We start from the raw sequence: 24,259 nt of genomic DNA, 5'->3' as shown, positions 1-24,259 counted from the left end.
TTAAATACATAATATTTAATGACAAAAGTTATACAATGGGACTAAAGCATAATTGTGTACCATCTTCAATACCAAGTTAAAAAAAATATTTCACAGCAAAATGCTGTGACGTAAACAAAACAAAACAGCATGTGTTGTGAATTCTATCATGCTATGCTCCATGAATTTTACATAAACAAGTCCACAATTATTAACGATAATTTTGGTTCGCACATGGCATTGATACCAAATGGGAAAATATGCATAAGTGATGAACATGACAGGAAAATAATATTCTACACAAAACTGGTAATATTAACGCAATGTCCTCCAAACATTCAGGTGCGTAACAAACACCAGATTATATACTTAAATTAAGCTAAGAATTCTACAAGAAATGCAATTTGAAATATCGTCAATTTGCTTAACATGCTTTAGATTCAGATGTTTCCATTTTTTCAGGCTTGTCGTCTTCCTTCTTGTCTTTCTTTTGTCCATTGGCTCCTGTAATATAAAAAATGAGATGTTACCAAACTCTTTAATATAAATTACAGAAATATAATAGACTAATTATTTAAATAATCATAATAAAAGTCAGTTAATTAAATGCTCACAATACATTCATTGACTGATGTGTGAATTTCTTACCATGCAATTTGTATGGGCCCACTAGTCACTGGTGACCCACTCACATGGCAATCAAAGTGTTAATACAAAAGTTACTCAGTAACTAAAAATTCAAAATTAATTTTCTCTCAGGGTTCTTACTCTTAATAATACAAAAAGACTGCAAAGGGTTTTTTTTACAGAAATACAAGGTAAAATATATTTCAGGCTTAACAATATAAATGATTAACTTGAGCCTAATATTTGCACATTCATTTTTCAACTGAACCATTATTTTCTTATCACTTCTAGATGCTTAAGTAAAAAGTACTTATGGCACCTGTTATGTTCATCTTATAATTATATAAGCCAATATTTACAGTTCAAAGTGAAATTCGAAATCTCAATGCAGGCACTCCTACCATAAGTGCATGGATGGCAAATATTAGATGCTAATTTCACACAACCTATTACTGGATACTTATTTCACTAAACATTCATATTCTCAAGGTCAAACAATTACAAACTGATTTACCCTTCTGTCCCAAAAAAACTAACTAAATGCCCAACTAACTTCCCACATCTCATCTGAATCCTTTAATTTAGTAATTATTTCCTTCATTTGTTACCAAAGCCTTTTTGATTAATTGTATTCACAAGCAGATATTTCCAAAAAATGTGTTTGGGATTCAGGGAGATCTTAAATGTGGAGATTCATCATTAACTCATCTTTTAACAATTATAATACTTTCTCTATATATGAAAAAATACTATAAAGTGAAAAAATTACTCTGATGGATTACACCAAGTGAGTAATTCCAAGTAGTCTAGAAATCAGCATCAAATGAATAATTTCAAGTAATCAAATAATCAGAAATACCTTCTGAATCCTTATCCTCACTAGTGCTATTATCACGTCTTCGTTTTCGTGGGAAAGGTCCTCGAGTGAATTTTGGAGGAGGCAAGGGGTCCATTCCTAAAACTTTATGAATTTGACGGAAAGCTATCAGTCGCAAAGCATGCTGGAAAAGAATAAAATTTGATTTAGCAACAATAACATTAAATTTTAACAGAACAGAATACACAATAAGAAGCATTCATATTAAGTTGATATTACTATATTAGAAACAGACTTAACAAATCTATAGCTACTTATTTTAATTAATAATACCTAAGAATTTATAAAACACATACATTTTCTTCTGAATTAAGCTGGAAACACTATATTAAGATAACAATCAATGAAAGAAAATTGTTAAAAAATTATTTTAGGGACTTTTATTCCTCTTGATTTCTTCAAAATAAATTTCGACACAAAATTTCAAAATGGCGACAAGTTCAAAATCTGACTAAAGGATAGTATATTCCAGATGAAAATTATTTAAGAGTTTAGGAAATATAATTGATCTTTAAAACAGAGCAAAGAAGAAACAATGAGTGATAAATATTTGTTTCAGCCACAAAAGTGAAAAAATTAATATTAAGTGAATTGGTTATTATTGAGTTAAATATTTTCGGATCATAACAATTTTGCTAATTATTCAAATATCAATTGATTAAAGAACATATGCATAGTATTTTTATATGATATTAACATATTGAACTAAATTATTAAAGTAGACAGAAATGCTACTAAACAGTAGCATGATATGTTTGAATAAATACTTTCAAATTAGTCGAACTGAGCAAGACTTCATCGTAAAACTCAAAATTCTCAACATTGTTCAAGCAAAATTATACAGTAATTTACTCTATAAAAACTAATATTTTGCAATGAATTTTTCAATGCCAAAATACCTGCGCACTAGCAGTAATATCTTCTCTTTCTTGATTTGTTAGACTACCTGCAGCATCTGTAGGGTCTTTTTCACATGGATCAAGCAAACCAGATGATCCTATCGTAAAAGGTAAAAATTTTAGAATTGCAAATTTTTTAACTTTTAAAAACTACAAACATTTACACACACAAAAATAATTTCACTCACCAGGTAAAAGAATGCCCGATGCAATAGCTTCAAAAACACGTCTCAGGGCATCGCCAAGGCTCAGCGGCTGTCCACAACTACTTAACACTTTTTCGACGAGCAATTCCATGGCCTGAAGTAGGAAAGAAATTTACATAATAAATTAGCGACAATAAATTCATGAAAGACTTGCATACATCTACAAAATTCAAATTAATAATATATCCCTCTCCCTCAAAGAAATCTAATAATGAAGGACTTTAGAAATTTACAGACTTAATTTGCAGAAGAGATGAAATAAAAATATTAAGCTGACTAAACAAAAGCATAGTAAATTATGCTTAATACTTATTTTTCAACAGTAACAAAGCTTTCCTGAGATACAAAAGATAAGAAGGGGAAAGGAAACACCAAAAATTTCAATTCTAAGTAAATCATTTACAGAAACTAAAAGTTATACTTCAAGTTTGAATAGTAAACATAAATCATAAATCAAAAAAGAAGTTCTTATATACATAGCTACTTTTATCTTCATTTTTCTATAAAAAATTACATTCATTTATGGAGAAAACTTAAATTCACATAAGCATTAGGAATTCTTATATTCCATTATATAGAAATATCAGGGTTACCACAAAAATATGGTGGAATTTTTTTTTTTTTTTTTTTGCATTTGTTCATGCAATGTAAGAACAAATACACAAAGTATTTATGAGAAAATTATTGAAAGAGAGTGAAAGGGAAACCTTATTTTTATCAGTGAAAATGGAAGAATAAAAAAAAATTCAATAGTGATTGAAATAACAGTATATTTAAATGTTTATAATTTACATACAGAAAAAAAAAATATTGCCTAGAATTTTACAAGACAAAATTCACATGTTGAAAAGAGAAGGGAAATATTTATAATTCACATGCTCTCTAATTTAAAAGTCACACAAAATTAAAGACTTGGATGAAATAAAACACACAATAGCATTCTAGCTAACATGTTCCAAACCACATTTCCTGATTAACTTTTTTTTAAATTTATTTTTTGCCATTTTATATATTTGAACACCAATTTTTGCAGATTCATCAATAAAATTCACCCCCTCCCCTTTTGTAACAATTTTTAAGATGCTTTGTGTTTGTCTTTTTGTCTGAACTAATTTTGCATACTAGGACAAAGTCCTCGAGATTGGAACATTTAAGACACTTCCGTAAAAAGTTTATGGCACCATGCAAAGTTTTTAGGTCAATTAAAGAATCTTCTTAAGAATTTTCAACAAGCACATCTTATTGATGATGCCAAATCCAACTTTCCTAAGATGTACTGCCAAGTGAAAACTGAACTATTTTTATGATTTCCCCAAAACCTAAAATATTAGAATAGAAATCATCTAAATGAATTCCTTCATTAAATGAACAAGCTGTTCTTTGCATTCACTTTATCCCCCCCCCCCCTTCTTTCACCCCATGAAAATTTCAGATTGTATGTTTACTCTTTTTGAACATGTAAAGGAAATTTATGCCTTGGAATAAAGAAATTGGAGAATATCAATCATTTACTTTTCATATAACAGTGCATTGTTTAGCAATAAATAAGTTTAAACAAGATGCAGCTTTTAAAACAGCAACAATTTTTTTCAATATGTTGGTAGTATTCTTCATAAATCAAAAGTCAGCTCCAGTAATATTCATGTAACTTGTAATAACTATTTTTTCCATTATGGAATTTGGACTAATATATATAGAAGAAAAGGGACAAACTTTTGTAGTTTAACAGTAGAGACTGATGTTCTGTGTTAAAAGGCCTTGACCATGATCTTTCATTCCTACAATGTTTAAAGAGATTGACTTTTCAGCCGGGGGGGGGGGGGGGGGGGGGGCTATATAATGAAAAATTCACTGTACTTCCCGAATTTTTAGGGAATTTTAAAAATTCCTTGTATTATTTATGATTTGTCTGGTGCTACGGGAATTCTGAATATTTTTATACTAACTTTGTCACACAGTGTTTAGAAGAATTAAAAATATGCAATCAAAAAAATTTGTTCAGTTCTCGGGAGCAAAAACAGCTTTCAGGATTTATGGCAGCAATAATTTAGAGTTTTAATAAGCTCATTAACAAAATTGAAAAGGAATTTAACATCAATTCATTGAATCAGTAAATGTGAGGATAAATACTACACCAAGCAAAAAACAAATCCAAAAAGCAGAAATGCAAGTTAATGTTTATACAGTCATGGTTCAGTGGTTCATCAACAGGCATAATCACTGTTTAGAATTATCACAGACCAAGAGAATATAAAAATGAAACCTATTCTAATTGCCTTATGATATAATAATTAACCATGAAATTTTAATTTTCAATAACCAGTAACATGACTACATATTGAATTTACATTTTTTCATGTTCATTTCAAATTTTCAAACCAGGGAAACTCTCCAAGTGTAAAAATAGCATGAATTGAAAATTTAATTTATTCTGGGACCCTTTCAATATAAAATGCATCAGTTGCTCAAATAAAACAAAGCTACAGATAAACAAAATCCATTAAGTAAAAGAAATTTTGATGATTGATCAAATGAATTATTCAGGTTTTAAGACTTCTACTTTAATGGATACAGCGACTTGTATGGTTACAGCAAACAGTGATTCAAATATATTTCAGTTTTACAGCCACACCCCAATTATTACATTACTGTAACACAAGAATTACAATGATGCAGAAAAGGAACATGGTTTAATACTAATGAAATCTACCAACCCAGCCATTCAAGCGGCTCCAGGTAGGTACACGTTGACAAAGATCTCTTAGGATGCGTATTACCATAACACAAGATTGAAGTCCACTTGCTCTAGCCTGTAGAAACAAAAGTTAAATTTAATAAAAATCTTATTAGTCCAAGCAACACATACCTGAATTGCTTCTGGAAAATTGAAATACATAAAAAAAAAAATTTTAAAAATGGGGTTTTTTAAAAGGTTTTAATATTATACACTGTTCCATTTAAATGTTATCAAAAAGGAGAACAAAGATGTAAAATCCCTCTCATACAACTGTCTTATTTAAAGTAAGAAAAATTAGTTAACACTAAGAAATACTCAGGGAAAATACTAAAAAGTACTAAATTTGATAAAAAGAACTATTTTCAAAATATGGAAAGACTTAACTTAATTATTTTCAACTACATATTAATGAATGGATCACACACATAGCTAATTATTTTCATGCTAAATTTTAGAAAAATTCTTTAATATTTCATCAATCAGAATAAACAGAAAGTTTTATTTCTCTTTAATTTAGGCAAAACTAGAAAAATTCTACTTCACATCTAATAAACATATTTAAAACTCAACTGCAATGCTTGCCTGTAAGGATTAGTAATGCAACAACAAAATTTTAATCAAGAAATATTTTTATTCGGTCTTCTTTATATTAAAAAGGTAAAAAATTTGATAAAGAAACTGAAAATTCACCCCATCCCTCAAAAAACATTGAAATAAATGCAAAAAGTAAGTAATGATTATGCAATGATTATATAACTTTTCAAAGTAATTTTTATAAATACAGCAGATTGAAATATTCTAACAAAATAGAAAAACTATTTAAAAAATATAACTTTTTTTGGAGAAATCTTAAAATAGTAGGTAGAGTTTACATAGTTATCTTCAGCGTCATTTGTTTGAAGGTTTTATAGCAATAAGTGACAAATAATTACAATCAGAATTAAGCTTTCCTGACATCAAAATATAAAAAAGTTAAATGAGTAGGAAATGGATTAAGAAGTTAACTTTAAACACATGCTTGTAATACTCATCAAAAATTAAGCTGAAGAAATGTATTCATTATTTAAATAGCATATTTTAAAGAAAATTACTATGTAGTATCTTAATTCGACTTTGATAAAAAATTAGTCACAATATGGGATTGATATTCAATTTCTATACTTTATATATATTAAACACATTAAGTTTAGAAATGCAATAAATTAACTTAAAATCATATGTATTAGGGTTAAGCTGCTAACTATTTTAGGATAATCATCTATAACAGATATCAGGAAAAAGAATGGATCTTCTGGAAATTTCATATAACAATATATAGTTAAATTAAAATAATATTTTTAAACTGGCTGCAATCAAAATGCATTACAAAAAATGTTAAAGATTTTTTTTTTTTTAAATATATAAATGTCAAGGAAGTAAGTAAATTTTTAAGCTTAAGTAAACAAACTGAATAACAAAAAATTTAGATAATAAAATAATAATGTTTTTAACTTAACCCTACCTGCAATTTCCCCCTTCTTACTTCAACAATTAAAGAGAATGACCACATAGGAGAAAAATAAATTTCAGCAGATTGTGATGTATAATACTTTAAACAGATAACTTTTTACAAAGAAACTTACTATATATGTTTTTGTTTTTTTTAATTTTGAAAAGAAAAATTATAATTTGTCTCAAATTCTTTAAAATATTAATAAAAATATTCAATCAGAGGCTCAAAAGTATCTAATTACAAAAATTTATATTGTTGAAAAGCGGAGAAAAAAAAATTCAAAATATTTTAACACACTTTAATCAAAAATTTCTTCCATTTAGAATTTTATATTTATTTACCTTATCAAGCAGAGAAAAAAAATTACTACACAAGTATAAATTTTATCTAAAATATACAGTAACATTATTTTCTATTATTTACATTACTTTCTCTTTATAATTAATTTTGAATAAATTTTTTAAAATCCAAATTTTATATCGTGCAATCATAATATTTCTAAAAGAGAAATTAAGAATAAAACAATATGCTATCTTTTCACTTTAAGATACTTTTGCAAACGAAAAAGTTAGAAATTGAAGTGCTGGAAGAAGAGAAGGAAAATCAATTTTACATACAACTTAATAGATATAAAACATGAGTAAAAATGGTTCAAAAAAGCACTCAACAATTTAAAAAAAAGTTTCAAACGATTCCTTTTGCAATCAGAAATAACCATAGCATAAATTAAGGTAGAATTCAAACAACAACATTAAATTCCTTTTTTTAATAATTTGTTAAATTATGTATTATGCACTATAATTTCCATATTCCTATTGCAGTGCTTCCTGGGTTATAATTGCACTTTTTAAATATTATATTCATATTAGAAAAAATTATATGAAACTATATTTTGTGCAAAAATGCCCAGCCCTTTTCAACAACTTTTTTATAAATCCTGTAAAAGAAATTACTGAATCATGTTTACCCTCAGATAATACTGTGAAAAGGTAGAATATGGAGCATTCATACAGAAGATACAATAATGCAAAAGCATACAACTAATTTTGAATAGCTCTTAATTTAAATTATAACAGTTAATTCAGGGGAAGGGGAGGGGGAAACATTCGAAAATAACATAAGGAAATGATGTTCCCTCAATATAAATATTTTTTAGGATAACCTTCCCAATTAGTGAGCAAGAATTTCAAAAAATGATAGCGTAAAATGAAATTTACAATTGTCAAGGATCCCATACCATATTAAAATGGACGGAGAATATAAAGTCATGGAGAGAAAAACTTTGGAATTTATCTAATTTATAGATTATAGAGTCTTGCGATAAATAGAGTCTTGCACATAGTTTGCTCAGTACAGCAGTTTTATAAGTTATTTAAATGAGCATAATTTCAGATTAGATCTGGGTCTAGTTTAATCAATTGATAGCTGGAAAATTGTTAAATTATGTATAGTTCTTGAACTTTTCAAAAGCTTAGAATCGATATACTATATGCTATATCAATTCTAAGTTATAACAATTTACAGTGAACCTTGGTCAAATTTTCAATAATCTACCTGAAATACTTTTCATACGATACAGTAGAGGTTGAATTTTAAGATTATGCACGACTTTCCGATATATGTCGCAAGAGAGGATCTATGGCTTTCATCAATTCCCGATTTTGAAAGACTTGCAATTCACTGAAATTTTTGAGAAGTAACTGCAGGGAGAAAAAAAGTTCTCACAATGTTTAGTTATTTACAATCTTGGTACATTTGGGGAATCCACATCATCCATACAAGCTTGGTTATTATCTTTTTGTAATAATCTAAACACATGCTTCAAATTCTATGCAAGAGTCAAATTTTAAAGTGGGATTTTTACTGTGCAAATTTCCTAGAATCATTTACACATTTTTTAATCACTCCAGTTTTGTGTTTATAAAATATACTTTTCAAAATAAATTAAATTTGGGGCAAATGTCAAATTGACATTTTAAATTAAGGTTCTAAGCAGACATTTTTATTCCAGGAATACAAAAATTATTTTAACCCATCAAATAATTCTATATTGATTGACTTAATTTCAACTTTTATCAAAAATTAAATTATTAAAGAAACTAAATTCATAAAATATAATATAAGTAAAAATAAATGGAACAGCAATTATTAATAAAAAGATTATACATTTATAAAAACTCTTTTGCTTTCCCAGAATATCCAACCAGTATATCTCTCAAAATCTGTCCTTTCAAGAAAATTAGAAGTAATTTTACTTGAAGTTTAACATATGTTCAAATATCAAAAAGCTAATTCAGGTATGGCGCCAAATAATTTAGTGAATTTTAGCATAAGAACGAACATTTGGCTACATTTTAGCAGAACTATATATATATGCAAAACAGATTAAGCCCAGTTCAAATACCGCCGATATCCTCCCCAATATTTTCTACTCGCGTATACTCCATTTGAATTAAATTTTTATTTCTAAAAAAATATTGCATATATATATATATTTTAGATTACTAGGTTTAAAAAAGGCTTTAAATAAAATTATTCAAAATTATCTAAGCCAAAACGTAGCAATATAAATGAGAAGTGATTATGGATATTTTAATTTTCCTAGAATTTGTTTTTGATGCTTCATTGTTTTATAATTTACATCAGGGGTTTTTAGTTATCCATAATCACATTGATAAGTTATGAAAATTGAATTTTAAATCATTTTATTGAATGGTCCATCATCTGACATGCATTTGAGTCATCATGAAGGACTTTACGACTTTCCAGCCTCATGTATTGCAAGTCTTACTTGCAATAATAAACCTCCTTTCAAATCTATTTAAATTAACTTTAAAACACCACTTGTTATGTTTCAAACGCAACCTAGCCCATCATATCACAGTACATAATTAAAATGGTTACAATTGAAATCATCTCCATTGGAATTCAAAAGATTAATCCATAATGGCAATAAAAAAAGAATTTTGAATGGAAGAAATTGTAAATTTTTAAAAACCAGGATGGAAGATCATACAAACTTCTCTGTGTAATAAATGTTTTCATCATATATATAGCAATCAAATTAATAAAAGCATATTTCACAGCAAAGAATTAAAGTAAGATATAGTTGAAACTATATCATAACCAAACTATAAACCAAATATCATAATTATACAACAAATATTCACAATTCCCAAAGTTACAATTAAAATAGTTTGAAACATAACAATAATGCACTTTTTTTAAAAATATATCCTCTAGTTTTCAATTTAGCTCATTAAATGTTTTATAAAATAAAAATCACAGTAACTAGTTCTGAGAGGGGTCAGTGTTTACCACATAGCAGATATACATAAGGCTGAAAAGTAAAGAAAATGCAAACCTGGAACCACTTGGCATGTCTCAAGGCGGCCAAGGCGTCCAGGCATTTCTGCCTGTCCAGTACATCCGGTGGATCGGTAACAGTCTCTAGAAAACCAGATGATAGAAGACTGACATTAGCACAAGGAGACTGAAAGGAATGGGTGTTTGACCTATGGGGGCATGCCCGAAGTGCTGCCTTTATTGAAAAATAAAAGTTAAGTAGTACCTTGAAGCACTTCAATAACTAATAAGATACTACTTTACTTTTATACACATTAAGTTAAATAAAATTCAAACTCAAAAAAGAAAAACAGGAATGAAAATAAAACAATATTACCAGCACTTATACAAAATAATATCTTCCATGATATAAATTAAAATAATTATTGAAAAAATGAAATTACAGCATGAATTTTAAATTTAAAATGAGACATCCTAAAATGGCCTCGCATGACTACTGAATAAGGACAAACATTTCATGCAAACTTTAAGGCAGCACAACTGACAACCACCCAGGGTGATCAAAAATCCTTCCAGGTCAGCCACCCACAGCATTCAATGTAGAGGAGCTCATTCCCCTGAAAGCTTCAAAGCGGAACTAAACAAAACATACAGGTTACTTGATACATACTAACTGTTTCATCACTATGTAAGAAGCTACTTGATCCAAATAGGTGAACACTTTTACAACTAGATATTAATACTTTTTGAATGACTGAACAATTTAATAATTTTCTTGCACACGTACATTTTAATCTAGGGGAACTATAAAAGTTGAAAATCCAATTTCTATATGTATGTTCACATCTCGTTACTAAAATAATTAACTATTTGAGTGGCAGACATGTAATTTTAAATATGCTGCTATGCTCCTAAAAAATACTAATTACTAAGAATAAAAAGTACTTAATTTGAAAAATTTGCCAATAATGTGATTTTTGCAGAAGAGGAATATGCCTTTCAATTAAACAAATTTAAATATCTGCCACTTAAAAAATTGTACAATTATAAAACTTAAAGGATTAAATATTACTAAATTAATAGACTAGAAGACAGAAATTTGGAAGATTTAAAAAAATAAAAAATAAAATAAACAAACAAAGTCTAAATTAATAGAAAAAAAATTCATGCATCTAACGAATTTTTTAATCTGGCATAAATATGATTACAGAATCAAATATATGACATTTTCTGTGTCTATGCAGTTATGAATAATAAACTTACAGTACACTCCCGATTATCCGCGGAACTGGGTGGCGCGGCCGCCGCGGATAACAAAAATCGCGGATAATCCGAAAAACGCTAAAAACGAGTATAACAAAAGAGAAAACAGTCATTCCAACTTTGAAAAATCGTTTTATGTACAAAAAAACGTAAAATAAACAGCAGGAAATGTTTAACTAACGCTTAATATTTTAGTATATCACTCAAAACTAATCTAAAATGCATTTTGTTAAAACAGAAAATGCTTTGTACTTACCGAGAGGCGTCAAGGATACACAGAAAAATTAATACATATGTACTGTTTTAATACTGTAATGTATTATGTAATTACAAAAGCATAACTGTAAAACTACACCTTTTTAAAGAAATCAGTCAAAAAAAAAAAAAAAAAAAAAAAAAACTTTGTGCGGCATGCGCAGATAATCGGGAGTCTACTGCATATAATTTTTTATACTATATATAATAATACAGCAAATCAGTTTATAGGTAGCACACAAAACTGCTTCAACTAATACATCTACCTCGTATTGGAAAACATATTGCAAGTTGTTTCTTCTCCCAGTTTCTACAGCAACTAGCCGCCTTTGGCGACAAGCCGGTTCGCCAATCTTAATGTGCGTTAAAATTTTAATAATTAAATATTTTAGGCAATTCTTACTTTAATAACTTCTTCATCAAAATATTTTAAAACTTCAAATTTTGATAGTCATATAATTCACTCGTAATATTATAAAGGCCTTCAGTCATAACGTAATATTTATTTATCTCTAATTTTCTGTTAGCTCCCGTAGAATTTATACTTTAAATTAAAGTGGAAAGGATGAATCTGCAATTAATATAATATTTTTTACTGAAACAAAGCATTTTTTATAATATGATTACTGAAAACAGAGTAACTGAGCATTTAAATTTTATGGGCACTAAAGAATATATATCTTAATTTATATAATATCTCAAAAATTTGTCAACAAAATTTTCTCAGATTCATCACGAGCAGATTGATTAATTAACACTGTTTAATTTTAAATCATCAAACACTAAGAAAATAAACAGAATCATTTAAAATAATCAATCGAAAACAGGTTAAAATAAACTACTTAAAAAACGATATATTTAAAACTATAATCATATACAAAAAATATATAACCAAGATAAATACAATTTAATTACAAAAGCACACAACTAACCTAAAAATAATTTAAATCAATTCCGAATCCATTGAAACTATTGTCAACAATCAGAACACAATGTGCATGCATGAATTTTCAATGCCAATTGGGGTAACGCTATGCAGATTGGAAATTTTGGATTTCTTTTATTCTGCTTTAATTTAATTTAAAAGTACTTCAGAAAGAATCTGAAAGATCGATTAATTAATAATGTTTGATGCATTTGAGATTAAACATTAAGAAAATAAACAGAATCATTTGAAATAATTGGCCGAAAAATGTTAACCCTAGCCTCATTAATGTGGGAAAAAAACTGAAGCCTTACTCATTTGGCGGTGGGGAAAATGAAAAGATTTTTTGGCGTGAAAGTTAGTTTTTCATTAATAATTAAAATTCTAACTAAAAATTTTAAAAAAAAAAAAGGGACACCAGGTGCACATTCCCGACCTCTAAGGTATACGTGTACCAAATTTAGTAGCTGTAGATCAAACGGTCTGGCCTGTGGAGTGCCAACACACACGCATTGAGCTTTATATAAGAATAGATAGATACTTATCAGGTAGTATAGATAAGATACTTAACAGGCAAGAAATATTTTTATAAACTATATTTGCAATGGATATTGCATCAAATTTACAATTAATGCAAATCTATTTAATAATTAATTTCAGATAATCCCACTCTTTCCATAACATACTCTCAAATTCAATTGAATTACGTAGCCTCAAGTTTGTTTAAACTGAATTATTTAAATTTTACTAAACGATTATATGAAAATAAATTTAAGCATATTTTATTTCTTGCAAAATATTTGATTTATTTTTAAAACATAGGAATAAATATTTGGTGCAAAGAAAAGCTTAATGTACCATGAAAGTCAAACTTCTACACATAAAAGAATAAATGTTTTAAAAAAGGAAAAATATTCCATTCAAATTTTTAGTATACCCTAATGATATACAAATTTAAATGAAATGAAAATGCTTTTAAAGATATTGTTACAGAATTCTACCATATCTATAAGAATTTATATTTCCAGAATAAACTAAATTTTAAAAAATTTATTTTCATAACATTTTTATAACATATGGCCTTTTAAAGCATATAAAGAAACTTCAAAGATCCTATTTTTATAATAAAAATTAAGATACCACTTTAAAGTTGAAAAGTATATTAAAAAAGACAAACAAAGAATTAAAATAGTATAATTATTCCTAGACTTTTTTTTTTAAACAAATGTTGCAAACTCTGGGAGGTGAAGGGAAGGGGAAAAAAATTACAACTTTGTTTAAAATTTGTATGATATTTGCAGTCATTTTCATGGATTAAATTAAATATATTACTGTTTCATAAATATATTTCAAGCCTGACTTATTAACTGCATAAATGGGCTCCAAACTCCTGTAATACAAAATTTTATTTCCATCACAGTCTTTTTTTCTTTTACATAAAAAAAAAAGGAAAAGTTTTGTCAATATTTCTTTACTGCTACCATTTCTCTATTGACTGTATACCAATTGCAATGTTTGTTAACATGTCAACTTCAATCCCCTCCACAGAAGTTAAAATATTTTAAATTAGGGAAGAAAAAAATACCAGTCCTTTTATGAATAATTTGATTTTAAAATTTGTGCAATTAATTTAAAAGGGGAAAAAATTCAAACAAATAAATTTCATCTTACAAGTATAACCTAATAAAAAAATGTTTTGTAATTAAGTACTACTTATACTATGAAAACTATAAATTGTTGTAGTCATTCAAAAAGTTTATTAAATAAATTGGACAAATTACATGTTAAAAATTTTTTGGAATTAAGGGTAAGATTAAAACACAAGTTTTGATTTTGGAAAAGTTGAGTTCCACAAAACAAATCAAACCTATTGACCAAAAGCATACCTCCAGGGGCGTTTGGATCAGTGTTAGATTCACGCATCACAGGGGATGTCAGTGTAACAGTCACAACTATTTTTGGGTCAGTAGCAGAAGTTATAACAATGGCTGCTTCTTCCACGCATCTTGTAACTTCATATTTGTCCTCTGGTGCAACAATCTAAAGAAATTTAAAGATAAACAAATTATTTTTAAACTCATTTCAGTGCACAACATTGATTATTACTTTTGAAAATAAATACTGGAAATTTCATACAAATTTTAACTTGGAAAGTTAATTTTGAACTTGAAACATTACTAAAATGTCTTGTTTAATATTTTTTATTATTTCTACTATTATTTGTAAAAAGTTTGCCCAAATAGCTTTGAAACATAAAAATATTATGGAAGTACTAAAAATTTTATATGAATTCATACCAAAAAAAAAAGTTCTCTTGTTCAAGTTTTTAGCAAAAAGGGAAGAAAGATTTTTAAGAAACACATTTAAAATGTAAGTTTTACGTGTAGATATCATTGTGAATGAATTTATAAATATAACATGATTCATAGCATATCTAAGAGGAAAGGGAGTACTATTTCCTGAAAGATAAAAATGCAGAGTTCATGCTTAATTTCCATAAGAATTAACAAAATAGTAGTGGGTATTTTCAGTACCATACCTATCTGCAAACATACTGAATATTTTAGAATGTAAATAAAATTATAATTTTTTTAACCTTTTAATGTTTTCAACTGAATAAATTCTGCCTCTGATCACTGAGTAATCAGTGTCCTGTTTCTAAATCATAGGTTGCAATTTTTAGCCATGCCTTATAGAATAATATAATGGGTTTTATGGAAATTTTAGCAGTCTTCAAAAGCATTCACCATTTCTATACTAAAAATAAAAGGTGAAAAAAATAATTCAAATTTTGCAATAAATTAAATTTTTATTTCCATATTTGTCTCAAAATTCTATAGAGGAGAATTTTTTGGAGGGAGGAGGGATAGAAAAAGACGCAAATACAACAGAATCTTATTTAATGAAAATAATTCATTTTAAGCTCACGTTTATAATGTGAAACACTTTCTTAAATGAAAATTCTCTCCCCCCCCCCGCAGGTTCAGTTTGAAACAAAACAATGTATTCTATTCTGAAAAAAATACTCAAGCAAATGCATAATAATGTAGTTTGTTAATTATAATTATATACATTTTTACAAGAAAGTTGTCTAAAGGGAATTATTTTTATCTCACTTCAAAGCTTGGAGAAAATGAGACATAACATTTAGGTTAAATAAAACTGCATAGCACATAGCTACTGCTTTATTAGAGTATTTCTTCTCCATTTAAAATGCAAACTTTCAGCACCTTTATTAATTCATAGAAAAGTTGATACTATACTGAGGCAATTACCTCCTCCTCTCTTGCATTATTTTTGTTGTAACAAAGTGCATGTTTCTGGTTACACTTGTATTTGTGCTCGCATGTTATTGAAATACTTTTTCCTTATACCACAATCTAACATCATGATACTTAGTAAAGTAGTAAAGTCCGATTTCACTTCATTCATTACAAGAAAAGTTCAATAAGCGAGATTTAACTATAATCAAACCAGTGCTGCTTAAAGTCTTTACACTCCAAATAAGATTTTGCCCTTGGAAGAATTTCTTTTTTACCAGTTGTTTTAAATGAATGAATTTAAATGTTATAAAATATACTTAAAAATTAGATTTATTAAATTTTCATAGTAAAAAAATCAGAGGGAAGGGGAATGACATAGCTTAGCAATGATTAAAGGACATAAGCAACCTTGCCAACCTTCTATGTTTAATGCAGGCAAATGTCCAATTAGCACATTCCAAATCAAAGAGTCACATAAAAATGTGCATTAGGGAGAATACTTCTCTAAGCAGCAAACCAATGTGCAGGTCTTAAAATGACAAATCCATTGCAGAATATTAAAATAATCAGTAAACAATAAAACTTAATTATTTTTAGGAGGAATAAAGCTAATATTTGGCAATAAACCAACTTTCTTACATTAAAAAATCTCACTCCAACACTGTTAATGCCATTTACTGTTAAAACAGCATTGCAGATAATTTCCAAAAGAAGTGTTAACATTTTAAAATAGTACACATTTTTTTTTCTCCAAAATTTTTAATAAAAAATATACTTACAGCTAATTGTTTTGGAAGGTGTTCCATAACTTTTTCTAAAAGAGATCTTGTAGGTTTTTCGGCACACATCACAACAAGCTTTACATTCAAATCACCCGTCAGAACAAGACCTTTAGCAAGAGATCCAACACGCATGACTCCCTTTAATACACGATATGGTTGAGGAGCTTCTTTCTCTTTATTTTCTTTGTTCCCTCTAATATTTTAAAATATCATTAACAAATGCTTTTTCATTTCACAAATGTATGTATACATGAGATTCTTCCACATTAAAAAATTATAGGATCCATTGATTTAAAAAATTACTTTCTAGTTATTAATTAGCTTTAAATTATTGAACAAAAAGAGGCCCATTCTGCTTTCTAGATAAATAAAGAAAAAAAATTTTAAATGATACTTATGAAATTAGAATTACCTTGGTTATATCTATGTAGATACCAAATTTCAATAATGTTACCACTGAAGTGATGAGAATTATTAACAATTTTTTTTAATTAACAGAAAAGTATAAAACTTAAGTTTAATATCTTATAATCAATGGCTAGTTTTTTCCCACCTAATGAATTCTTATCTATGCTAATTGATCTAGATAAAATTTTTACTTAATATCAAACTTACTCTGTTGCTGCAGATGATTTGGAATCTGAAGATTTTTCTTCTGTTTTGACAGTTACTTTAGGAGGTTCTCTATAAAGAAATACATAAAATAAATCACAGAAATACATCTACACAATATGAATTCAGGCAATTCTGATTAAACAAGCATTTAAATAATTTCTTTGCCTACTTTTTATCGGTCTTTTCTGTTAGACAATCTGATACAAGTTTCAGAGCCTTCTCTGAATTTGTGATAATTTTCTGAACAGCATTTAATTCTTCTTCTTTAGGATATATCTGGGTGTGCTTAGCCATAACATGACGATCATCCACTGTATCAGGTCTCCTCATCTGCAAAAATTAAGTGTAACATTATTAATCTTTTACAGCAAACACGCATGTTTTATACTAATATTTAAATAGTCTTTTGAAAAAGAATTTGAAAGGCAATACAAAAGAGCAACATAAAATAATCATATTCTTGAGCTACTGTAAAAAGAAAACATGTTTCGAAGAATAGAACTGGAATTGTAGTATACAAAATTCTAGAAATAAAGGTAATTTTTTAAAGCACTATAGTATATCTTATTTCGATGAGCATATTTCCTATAAATTTATTTCAATATCAAAATATTATGGTACATGTCTTCAGCTAGGTGAATTGCAACTTTTTTTTTTTATAATTCAAATCCCTTGAAGGAAACCAAAGTAAACCCATTTTCCCCAATACAAATATGATCACAATCCTAAGATAAAAATAATGAGAAATAAGAAAATTCTACCTAAATTTGGTAATAAAAATTTTTTGATGTTATGATCTAAATTTATTAAAGTAATGAATTATGCTAAATATAAACACTGAAAAGTTATATAAATATGATTAAAACCCAAGATACTAAAAATATTATATTAAAAAAATTGCTTGAAAACGATCAAATTCCATTCCAAAAATTCTGCAATCGGTGTATCCATGGAATCGTGCTATGTTTGTAATGAATGATAAGGAATTAAAATGTCATTGTGCAAGTTTTGATCATTGTTGTGTTATTCTATTATGTCACTATTTAAAAAGCTTAGTTAAAAAAAAAAAAAAAAAGAATACAAATCTGCAAAAAACAGATCAATCTTATAATTTTTACATAAAAATAGTTTTTATGTAAATTATATGGCACAACAGTAAATTGGATTTGTGAGTGTGTGTGTGTGTGGGGGGGGGGGGGTGAGAATTAAAAAAAATGTTGTGATAAAAATTTGAGAATAAAAAAGTCAATTCAAAAAGAAAAATACTAACACCCTGAGGTCCCATCACACCAGGAGGCATTCCCATCATATAAGGTCGAGGAGGGGGAGGAGGCATTGGTGGTCCCATCCGTGGTTCTCTATTATAGCGCCTATGCCATTCATATAGTTCCAATTCTTCTTCATAGCGTCTTCGTTCCTCCCAATAGAGTCGTTCTTCCTCTTCCATTAACCTAAAATTCACACCACTATTGAAATAAAGCCATTAAAACATTTTGAATCAATTTTATTTCTCATTTATTTACATAAAAAATAATCAAAAATAAACAGCAATTCTACATTTCAGCTGGACTTTTTAAATCAAAATTGGTAAAAAATAAGTATATTGATATAAAAATTATTGGTAAAAAAAATAAGTTACCAATTTCAATGATATAACTATTGATGAAAAATAATTCAACACACCTCTGGAATAAAAATAACTATATTTTAAATATCTTTAATATTAAGACAGAAGTCTGTTTTTAATTTTGCAGCAATCAGCATAACTTTTAAATTATTCATTAGAAAATTCTTAATTATGCAAATTTACTAACCTCATTTCTTCTCGCCATCTTTCTTCTTCCCTTCTTTTAAAATAGTCGTCCATCATTTGTTGACGACGTAGCCTTTCCTCTTGAATCTTACGATGGCGCAGACTAGGTTTGATATCAACTACTAAATCAGGATTTACTTTTTTCTAAAAATAGAAGTTTTCATTCAGTTAAAATGAAATACAACATTTACAAGGTTACCAATCAATTTAGCACATTCCAATGACGAATATAGATGATTTCATCATGCATTAATATATTCACACATTTCGCATATATATTAACCATACGGGATCTTGTATTAAACTTTAAGTCACTTGGTTTCAATTAAAAGATTAAATACAAAAAAAAAAAAAAAAAGACTATTTGAAACCTTCTCATAAAAAATTAAATGCAGTTAAAACAAATTAATGCTGTGTAATAAACAGCATGCTAACATTTATAACTCTAAATATAAAAACTGATAATGGTACGAGATGTTCAATAAAGAATTCAACAGCTATTGATAATAAACACCTATCCAATTCAATAGATTATCAAATTTGAATTGGCAGTTTTTTAAGCACAACCGCCATGATCATATTTAAAATGGGAATAATGATTTTAAGATTTTTAAAGCATTAATTTTAAACTGTAACTAGCAAGAAAAAAAAAAAAAAAAAATGAGAACATTATTTACTCATAATATGAAAGCAGTTTTTTAAACAAAGCACTTACTTTGTATTGCAGCCTATGCCTACGACCTTTCATATGCATTTCTTTAGCATTAGGATCATTAAATTTGCATTCACATAATTTACATTGGAAACTAACAACTTTGCCTTCTTCATTCTTAATTTCATCAATATAATCTTGACCTGAAATGAAAGAAAGTTTTAGCAATTTTTCATAGTAAAACACGAAAAAGTTAACTAATATCATTCACATGCATAATGATGCATTTATTTTTTTAAAACATAGTTTTAAATCACATAGATCAAACTCACCTACAGGCTGAACATCATCTTCTTTGGAACTATCTCCTTCTAAAAAAAAAAGAAATCAAAATATAAAAGTCAGAATCAATATTAATATGTAGTATTATTTTAGACCTACTAAAACTATTTAATTCAAAAGACAGAAGTACGAAAACAGAACAATTTTCATTGTGTCCTTACTTTCTTCTTCATTGTCTTCTTTGACATCAGCATTTTCTTCAGCCTTTGTAGCAGCTATAAAATTAGATTTAAATGAAAGATATCAACAAAAGACATATACTGTTACAAATTTCAGATAGTATTCTTATTACACTTTCTTGTACAAAGAAAGAAAAATTACAGTTGAAATGAAGCTTTAATTTAAAATCCTTTTCACTTGTAACTAATTAAGATGCTCAAAGTGGTTTAAATCTCCGCATATCAGCAGTTTTTCGTAGCTTATAAATAAGTAAAACTTTTTGAAGTGCCTAAATAATGCATTATGAAATTTCTCATTTTGAAAGTATCATTATTCTCAATAATCATACAAGAACAACATTATTTTAAACGTGCAAAGGAGGCTCTAGGTGGCATCTCTTGGAACTGTAAAGCAATGAAAATATGTTGAATACAATTCTAATTTTATATTTCCTTTCTAAATAAGATAATTTATAACCCTTATTTATTTGTGAATATTTGAATTAAAGAAGCAAAAGATTTTAATTGTTTATTAATGACCAAATACTAAGAAATTCCAGAGTAAATAATCAAACAATTTCTTTTTTTAAAGATATTCATGTGCATATAAAAAAATCAAAACTACAAACAAAATGTCTAAAATGTACACATTTGATATCTATAAACAACATTACATAAATCATTTAATCTAAAAATCAAATGCAAAACTACAAATAAGCCAGTCGCATATAATTTTTGAAACACAGTAAGTTCGAATTAACTTTCTATATCATAATCATTACTCATTTCAGCAGCATATTAATTTTAATACAGGGTAACTAAAAAGCATGCATAGAAGAGTCAAGTTTATTTAATACTCATGGTTGAGAAGATAACATATAATTACTAAAGACGACAGAACAGTATTAATGGTGACTGTCTCCTAGTATTAATTACAAAAACACTCCCCTCAAGATTATCAAATAGGCTCAACGATGCTGAACTAGAATCATGTATGTGTTATCAAAGAATTTTTTGGAATGTTTAAAAAAATTGATATTGAAATTTTGTTAATACATTTAAACACACACCTTTATCAGACAAGTTATATAACATCACTTCCTTCACACCATTTAAATAACATCATTACAACCACCTTTGAAAAAGTGGCTTCCAATTCAAACAAACCCAGATAAGACAATCAACCAACATATTGTTTCACAGTCTTTGCAACACAACGCATCAGCAAACATAGCCACATAGTATTATATAAAAATGACTTCCTATGCATGATTGATCCTTATAAAATGCAAACATTTTCAAACTGCCCCATATTTTAATGTAATTCGATTTATAATGACAGGATATTTTTCTCCCAAAATATTAGTTAAAAATAGATTTTTAATATAATTTAAGAAAGAAAAATTCAACGATAAAATTACTGATTACTATGCATTCCATTAACATAAGTCTTTTCTTTTGAATGACAATTAGAAAAAAATTATTTCATCAAATTTTAAAATTGTTCAATATTTTACTTTAATAAATAAACATAGTAATCAATGTTGAAACGTAAATAAAAGAAAACAAGATAAATTCACAAAGATATGGAGATGATTAATATGATCCTCAACTGAAGTATATTATATACTGAAATGAATAAATTGAGATTGGAAGCCATTCCGAACATCTGAACTTACCAACAAAAGTAATTTTAGGCGGACCAGTCTTTTTAGCAGCATTACCTTTAGTAGGCGTTTTATTTCCAGCAGCTGCAGCTTTATTTGTAGCATTAGTTGTACCCGTGTGAACAACTTGAGGTTCTGTTGAAGGAATGGGTTTTCCTAATTTTGTATGAAGTTTCACAACCTAAAATTAAACAAAATTTTAAAAATTAAGCTTAATATTAAAAAAATAAACAACATACAACAATAAGAGCATAAAAATTCATAAAGTACTTTTTGGTGCTTGGCTCCTCTAATATGTGCAGCATAAGCATCAGATCCAGTACAAGTAACATCACAAAGTTCACATTTTAAAGTTGTTCCACCCCTAGATACATGATGGACTACAGTTCCAGTTTTAGCAGCAGCTTCTTTTTTCTTATGTTTCTGTCCTTCAAGATGTTCTCGATAAGTCTAAAAAAGGCAAAAATATTTGATGCTTTTGCATTGTCAAATTCAAAATATGAGAACAGAACATATTTAAGTTTAACCATACTATTAACTGGAGAATATCCTAAACACTTTACCATATATGCCTTATGAAGGAGAATCAAGATATGAATTGCCTCTCTTATCAATTTATATGAGGCAAAATTCATTTAATTATTTTAATGTGGCAACTTTGAGTTACAAGTTTTTAAAAGAAATTAAACCATGATTATAATTAAAAACTATTAAATATTTGCAAACTCAAACAACTTTTTCCTGGATATTAAATAAATAAAGAAAGAGATGAATAAAATGAGTTAGCCACTATAAAACTTAAAAGAGAGAGAAAATCAAAAGAAAACACTTCAGTCATTTACAACGGTTAAACATCTTACCTGTGGTCCAGCACAGCTGATTTTACAAACTTCACAATAATGCAATTGTTGAGGCTTAGGAGGAAGTTTTGGTCGAGCCATTCTGACTGGGCCTTTCTTGAAAGACATCCAGCTGTTCCCTTGTGTTTTGGGAGTTGTTACTGCACTAGTATTTGAAGTTTGAATAGCTTGTACTTGTTGCGTGGGTTGTACAATGCTAGTTTGAACAGCAGCCTGAACAGGCTGCACAGAAACAGATGACTGTTGCACATACATAGATGCTACAAAATAAACAAAGAAAAATAGTATATTCAAATTAGTATATTCTAATTTGAAATAGTAAAGAGAAATGCACCAAAAAATTTCTATTGCAAGAATTTACTATTGTTTTTCTGCCTAAAATTATCATTTTAGAAGAAAATTATAAGCATAAAGATGAAATAATTTTAAGTCTTAAAATACATTATATCATTATTAGACATAACTAAGCTCTAGACACATAAGTGGATATACTAAAGACCTGCAAGTATTGAGAATGGAACAGATTCTTATAAATTGCAATTGCATGATAAATGAAATCATAATATTTAACTATCTGTAATGATCTGAGAAGAATGTTATCAGGTTTCTCAAAAGCACATGGATACCAAACCTAAATTGATTACTCTGTGGAGTGAATTTAATTTTTTAAGTAATTACTTAATAAATTAATTTTAAATAATTATAATTATAATTAAGTCACATTCTAACACTTAAAAAATAAATTTTTACAACTTTAAATTATCTGATGTGTATAAAAACAAATTTTAATAAAAAAAAAAATCAAGTTCAAACACACCTGAGTAAGTTGTTGTAGCAGCAGAGCTATTGTATGTAGAACTATAATTAGATGTAGAATTTCCAGAAGATGCACCAGTCGAATACAGATATGATGACGCTGATGGCTGTGCAGTCTGTGTCTGAGCTTTTGCTGAAGAAGCTTGTCGAGCATTGTAGTTCACATTGGTTGTAGTAGAATATACTGGCTTATTGTTACTCACTAAAAAAAGATAATAAGCTTATTGCAGTTTTCTGAAATTTTTTTAAACTACATTTAAGTTTCTGTAGTTACTTTTTCTTCCTTATACAAATATTAACCTTAATAGATTTATTCGGAGAATTTGTGATAAAAATAATATTTATTCATTTAAGGAAACACATGAATACACAAATGAACGAGAACCTAGTTTTATATAATTTTCTAAAATCTACCAGCAAATATAATAAAAATGATTTGAACATAAAATGCTTCTTAAATATTTTAATAAAATAAATGCAGCTCTTTTGAGATAGCCTATTCTAAGATATTAAAAAAAAAAAAAAAAAAAATCTGAAGTTGTAAGTGATAGCTTGCCTACACAAGCAAGGTCCATGAGAAATTGGAAGAGGATGGGAAACTTGATTTATAAAAATGTAATTATGTTTTAAAAAACAACAAAAAATAAAGTCGATAGAACAGTTAACCTTTTATCAACTTGGAAAATCTTTACCTTCCTACCATCTTTTCTACTTTAAGGAATACC

The 24,259-nt window shown here is 27.6% G+C and overlaps 1 protein-coding gene across 3 annotated transcripts in view; it reads right to left on the bottom strand.

Moving 5' to 3' along the window:
- Positions 1–24,259, bottom strand: part of LOC129988225 (zinc finger RNA-binding protein-like) — a 38,593-nt gene continuing 14,334 nt past the window's right edge. Inside the window, exons 4-22 of one of the 3 annotated variants that reach the window (XM_056096394.1) lie at positions 23,536–23,736; positions 22,719–22,978; positions 22,129–22,308; positions 21,871–22,039; positions 20,195–20,248; positions 20,024–20,062; positions 19,755–19,894; positions 19,041–19,183; positions 18,497–18,692; positions 17,396–17,556; positions 17,227–17,295; positions 16,609–16,804; positions 14,453–14,606; positions 10,182–10,267; positions 5,303–5,398; positions 2,571–2,682; positions 2,383–2,480; positions 1,466–1,607; positions 1–483 (exon numbers count right to left, since the gene is read on the bottom strand). In XM_056096394.1, coding sequence (XP_055952369.1) covers positions 404–483; positions 1,466–1,607; positions 2,383–2,480; positions 2,571–2,682; positions 5,303–5,398; positions 10,182–10,267; positions 14,453–14,606; positions 16,609–16,804; positions 17,227–17,295; positions 17,396–17,556; positions 18,497–18,692; positions 19,041–19,183; positions 19,755–19,894; positions 20,024–20,062; positions 20,195–20,248; positions 21,871–22,039; positions 22,129–22,308; positions 22,719–22,978; positions 23,536–23,736 — 2,576 coding nt within the window. In that variant the 3' untranslated portion in view covers positions 1–403. The remainder of the gene's footprint in view (positions 484–1,465; positions 1,608–2,382; positions 2,481–2,570; positions 2,683–5,302; positions 5,399–10,181; positions 10,268–14,452; positions 14,607–16,608; positions 16,805–17,226; positions 17,296–17,395; positions 17,557–18,496; positions 18,693–19,040; positions 19,184–19,754; positions 19,895–20,023; positions 20,063–20,194; positions 20,249–21,870; positions 22,040–22,128; positions 22,309–22,718; positions 22,979–23,535; positions 23,737–24,259) is intronic. The other 2 variants (XM_056096395.1, XM_056096396.1) reach the window with 2 other exon arrangements.

This window comes from Argiope bruennichi, chromosome 10 (genome assembly GCF_947563725.1).
Source record: "Argiope bruennichi chromosome 10, qqArgBrue1.1, whole genome shotgun sequence".
Lineage (NCBI taxonomy): Eukaryota > Metazoa > Arthropoda > Arachnida > Araneae > Araneidae > Argiope > Argiope bruennichi.
The sequence above is the reverse complement of the archived record's forward strand: the minus strand, read 5'-3'. Positions and strand labels throughout refer to the sequence as shown.